The sequence below is a fragment of the Chrysochloris asiatica genome, unplaced genomic scaffold (assembly GCF_000296735.1).
Source record: "Chrysochloris asiatica unplaced genomic scaffold, ChrAsi1.0 scaffold00006, whole genome shotgun sequence".
Taxonomy (NCBI): Eukaryota; Metazoa; Chordata; class Mammalia; order Afrosoricida; family Chrysochloridae; genus Chrysochloris; species Chrysochloris asiatica.
In genome coordinates this window covers 14,550,576-14,556,126 of record NW_006408524.1, presented here as the reverse complement: position 1 = coordinate 14,556,126, position 5,551 = coordinate 14,550,576, and the positions used below count along the sequence as shown (strand labels likewise).

Here is a 5,551-nt window from a genome sequence, read left to right as displayed (position 1 = left end):
CTATAGCTAGAAGTATGTTTAATTTTTGACTCACCCTTGTAAGTCCTGAGACTGGGAAGAGAGTGTAAGAACTGGAAGACCAGTCTAGCTACAAGAGAAGCTAAAGCTACAGGGAGGAGCTCACTCTGAGAGGAGTCCAGTGCCCGACTCTCAGGACTCTGTAAGCCTTGGTAAAGAGTTTGATCTTTATTCTAGGAGCGGCAGGATGACACTGAAAGTGACTATGCACATTTTGAATTTCATACCTGCTTTCACAGAAAGCTATATATTATTTTACATTTCTCTACAGGTTCACCAAGAAGCCCTGGTGGCACAGTGGGTTAAGCGTTGGGCTGTTAACTAAAATGTCAGCGGTTTGAACCTACCAAACACTGGAAGAAAAAGATGAGGCAGTCTTATTCTTAAAAGATTGACAGCCTCAGAAACCCTGGGGAGCATTTCTAACCTCTCATCCAGGGAATGAATGGAAAGTGACTTGACAGCAGCCCTGGTTGGCACTATAGGAAAAGCACTGCACTGAGAACCACAAGGCCGGTGACTCAAATCTATCAGCACCTGGGAAACCCTATACAGAATCACTGTGACTCAGAATCAACTCAACGGCATTTAACAACAAAAGCACTTTTTCCCCATGCTTTCCTCCTGCGTTCTGTCCTTGCCCTTTTTCTAATGGGTTGCTGGTCTTTTTGCACTAATTTAAGACTTGTTTCCTTTAAATTTTTTATTTCCTAATTATTTACCTTTTATATGTCAAAGCACAAATATTCACTTGTATTTTCTGTATTTTCATGACTTCATTTTTCACATTCAGCCAAGATGTTGTATAGAATTCATTTTGATATAAACAGAAATCAAATTTTACTTTTCAGAGTGATAATCACTTACCCCTTGAAATGTCACCTATGTCATTATAATTAAGCAACTTAATAACTCATGAATGTTTTCTCAATCTTCTGTTCTATTATCTAATCATATATTCCTATGCCTATACCACATTCATAATTTTGTAAAGCGTTGTCATATAAAATACAAAATAAATTCTTCCAACCACACTTATTTTCTAACTACCCTGTAAGAGCCTTACTCCTCCTATCTTATGAAATATTCAATTCGGCTTTCACTTGTCGGCTTTCACTTGCTGTTGTTAGGTGCCGCCAAGTTGGTTCCGACTCTTAACAGCCCTGTGTACAACAGAATGAAACACTGGCCTGCCCTGTGCCAGCCTCACAATCGTTGTTCTGTTTGAGCCCAGTGTTGCTGCCACTGTGTCAGTCCATCTCATTAGGAGTCTGCCTCTTTTTCACCAACCCTCCACTTTACCAAGTATAAGTTCCTTCTCCAAGGACTGATACCTTCTGGTAACATGTTCAAAGTAAGAAAGAGGAAGTCTCACCATTTTGTTTCTAAGGAACATTTTGGCTGCACTTTTTCCATTATGATCTTTAAATAAACTACCAACCATTCACACTAAGATCTAGAAGAAGACAGCTATCTGGAAAGGAAAGAGGTGGAAATACCTGGAAGACTTCGGTAAAACCCTTCCAAACAACTGCTGAATTTTATATAGATTTTTGCACATTATTGAGAGTTTCAACAAATATTCCAAAAGACGGTTTACCATAATTGACTTTTTTTATTTAAAAAAATTACAGGAAGTGATTCCAGCATATCTCATTTTTATAAAAGTACTGACTGTATTAAACATATCACTGTTAATTCCACTGAAGAGCTGCCTTTTTTTATAGGTACGAATTCCAAGTAATGGGATACATGCCCTTGAAATAGAAAGTTTCCATTATTTTATTCAAATTTCAAAATTAAGAGTACTGAGTTTATTGCTTTATGGCTGGGCAAGATGCTACTAGCTCACTTCAGGGAAATAATGTTCTTTGTTAAAAACTATGAGGTCATTCTGTTCAAAATTTTTAGAGAATTCACAGAAAATAGATGTATTTAATCAAATTACACATTGAAGGGCTAGGCTACTAACTATAGACATGTATATGTGAAGCAGCTCTTTAAAGAAATAAGACACACAAATAGGTCTGTCTTGGTATAATGCACATAATTGAAATGAATAAAACCTGGAAGACAAATATTGTTACACTATGTTCTGTTAGAATTAAAAAAAAAAAAATCACACATTTAGTAGTCCATTTGTGCTTAAAATGTCATACGCATGAGAAGCTTAAAGAAAAAAACACCTCTCTGTACATGATCAAAAGAAAGTTATAAATTTTTTTTAAATTGCACTGTTATTTAAAACACTTTGCTGAAGTCAGACCCTCCTTTGCAGCTAGCACAGGTTTTCAGTTCTAATTGGCAACCTGGGGAGGCCCCTCTGGTATGAGTGACGTAAAGAAGGCGGTGATGAAAGACCAGGCTGAAGCCATTAATCCCGGCCTTTGAGTTGCACTGCCATCTTCACCTGCATCTTCTCCACTCTCATCATCAAGCCCATCATCCATGAGGCGCTCCTTTCAAACAAAACAAGAAACATATTCCTAAGGGATAATATGAACAGCTAGTATTAACTCATAACAGAAAGGAGAGAGTTACATTCTTTAGTAGAAATAAGTACGAACATGTAATAAGAAAGTGATACCTATCTGATCTTTATAAATCTTTGCTAAATTCTAAAAAGATAAATTCTTTGGTGTTCAAATTCAAAGGAGACAAATGTCACTGTAATAAAATAAATTCAAAACACATGCACAATTTTCAGTCTAGGTTATTTTCAGGAAGAATAATATCAACCCTTCTAATATACGACTGATTGAAAACTCTTCTCTAAGTTCTGAAGGATGAAACCATCACAATTTCTAATTCAGCTTTTCTTCATGTGGCCTGGAAACTATGGCACTAGTGGAAGATGCATGATTCTTTCACTATTTTGGTTCCATGTGGTCCTGAGGAAACATCTCTATTTAAAATGTATAAACATCTTATTAACATACCATTTCTTCGAGCTCTCGATGATTGCCATCTTGCCCATCGTTGTTGACTTCAGCATTATTGTTGGGAACCTGTTGCTGACCTCCTTCTTGCCTAAAAGGGAACCATCCAGCTTGATGTCTATTCAATAAAACAAAGAGAAGAGTCAACTGCCTTTATCTGTAAGGTTATAAAGTATTAGTGTCCTACAAGAGAAAATATGATTCAAAGTGAAATAAATGAAGACCACATCTCGTACTTCAGGTCAGAATCTCTCTCTCAAAGCAATGACAGCAAAAGAAAAATAATCCATTCTAGTCTAAAAGTCTACCATGGCTTAACTGGCTCTATGATATGACACATCAAGAGTCACAAAATCTTCTTTGTAAGATTTTTCAAAATGAAATTCAAATGTGTCTTTGCCCCTTGAGAAAGGAGACAAGGGAACATTAGTCTGACCTACACCCAACCTATACCTGTAGGACTTACTATTGCTAACTTCTATGGAAAAAGGGTATCTTGGTATAGGAGTGCATAGTACACCTTCTAATAGAACAAGTCTAACAAAATTTACAATCTACATAAAATAGAGGGAAAATCTCCTCGACACATCCTCATAAACATCCTCATGTAACAGAACTTGCCTTGCTTTCAGAATTAGAAATAAAATAAATTATCAGAAGCCCAGCATCCACATTCCTTTACTTCACATTCACTGACAGATTACCAGATGACAGACTCTGTGCTAAGCAGCCTTAGAAAGTAATTAAAAGAAACTACAAAAAGTCAGTGAAGGTTACTTACAGATAAACCAGTAGCATAGCTCCCATTACCATGATAAACCTACTAAAAGAAGAATAGAAGTAAACAATGCTAAGAAGAACTGCAGCTCGTGAGAACGTATACATCCAGTCTAGCCAGTCTCGATTGAAGTCTTCTTCGTTTAGCACTGGACCTCCCTGGGCATTCATTTGAACATTCTCATTCATGGGTCGATTTTCTTGAGCCACAAGATTTGGAGCTGGTGGGGGATCTTCTCCAGGAACATGTGCCAAATTTAGAGGCTGTGGAGTGGCAGGCTGAGCTGGGTTGGCATTTGATGTGGCCTGAGCTGAAACTGCAGCTTGGCTGAAATAATCAACAACAATAAAAAAATTTTAACTAAAAACCTTTCCATACTGTATTTTTTCAAACTTCCTGAAGTACCATATTTATTTTTCATAAACCCAATACAGAATAACACTGCTTTGGTGCTACACTTCTTAGCTAAGCACAAATCCAAATGGAAAAGTGGAGCAAAGGTTGAGGGTAGATGTAGCTCAGGCTTCTCTTAGCCTGGAGGTCTAAGATTGTGGGGCAAGGTGGGAGATCTAAGAATAGCCACAATTCTTTTCTTTCTTTCACAGAATTACCATACAAGGTAATGGCAAGTAGGACCAAACCTTTTCATTTTCACAAGGATCCTTTTGTTACTTTAGAGAAGTCCACACCACCACCACCTTCCTCCCAGACTCATGTTTTGAAGAATTTGTCTAACAATGTACACTATTTATTGCCCTATGAGTCCACTGGTAATGATAAATTACTTTTACTTGTATTCTAAAATATTAAATAGATCCTCAATTTCCATCCTGACCTTTGGGATCGCCAGTTGAGGACCACAGATAAAAATTCTTGTCGATCACATTAGCTTGGGTGACAGGGAAGGCAAAATACAAGACTAGGGCGAGTGGCAGGAATGATGAAGACAGGTGAAGACACAGGGAGGTATACATGGGCTAAAGAGGATAGATGCAAATAGTGATGTAGACACAACCCTAGAACAACACAATGTTCTATGTATAGATATATGCATAGAGACATAAGTGGATGGGGAAGGGAGGAAGAGTGGGATTATATATATATAATATATATATACATATAATTATATATGTATGTGTGTGTGTGTGTGTTTGTGTGTATATATATATGAGTTTCAAAGAGAAAACAGCAATATTCTCTGATGGATGCAGGATGGAAGGGAGATAGTTTACTGGCTATAGAACAGACACATTAACTTGGGTGACAGGGAGGGCAATATACAAGAGGGAGGTAGGCAGAAGAATGGTGACTACAGGAAGGTAGGGTATGCAAGGACTAAAGGAGACAGAGGTAAATAGTGACATACAGACAAGCTTGCAACAGCAATAGTCTACGGGTAGATACATGGACAGAGACACATGCTGAATGGGTATGGGATGGGATGGAATGGAATGTGTATATATGTTTGTGTATATACACACATATATTTACATATTTATAAATATACACATATATTTATATGAAGTCTTAACATAGCGCTGTGGGATAAAGCACTGGACAACAAGGTCGACTGGAACCACAAGATCAGCGGTTCAAACTCACCAGTCACTCCTTGGAAACCCTACACGGATGGCTATGAGTCGGAACTGACTTGACAGCACTTAACAACAATATATTTATATATCCCACAGATATAGAAGAGTATGAAAGAAGATACTGGCACATAAGTGTTTACCTTTCTTGAAACACCATGGTGAATGTGGTGGAACAAACAATGTGCAAAATGATGAAAACTTCTTAAATATTATCAAACATC

The 5,551-nt window shown here is 37.4% G+C and overlaps 1 protein-coding gene across 1 annotated transcript in view; it reads right to left on the bottom strand.

Moving 5' to 3' along the window:
- Positions 1 to 2,006: 2,006 nt before the first annotated feature.
- Positions 2,007 to 5,551, bottom strand: part of HERPUD2 (HERPUD family member 2) — a 50,229-nt gene continuing 46,684 nt past the window's right edge. Inside the window, exons 6-8 of the mRNA XM_006832137.1 lie at positions 3,739 to 4,062; positions 2,958 to 3,075; positions 2,007 to 2,477 (exon numbers count right to left, since the gene is read on the bottom strand). Of these exons, the coding sequence (XP_006832200.1) occupies positions 2,316 to 2,477; positions 2,958 to 3,075; positions 3,739 to 4,062 (604 nt within the window). The 3' untranslated portion in view covers positions 2,007 to 2,315. The remainder of the gene's footprint in view (positions 2,478 to 2,957; positions 3,076 to 3,738; positions 4,063 to 5,551) is intronic.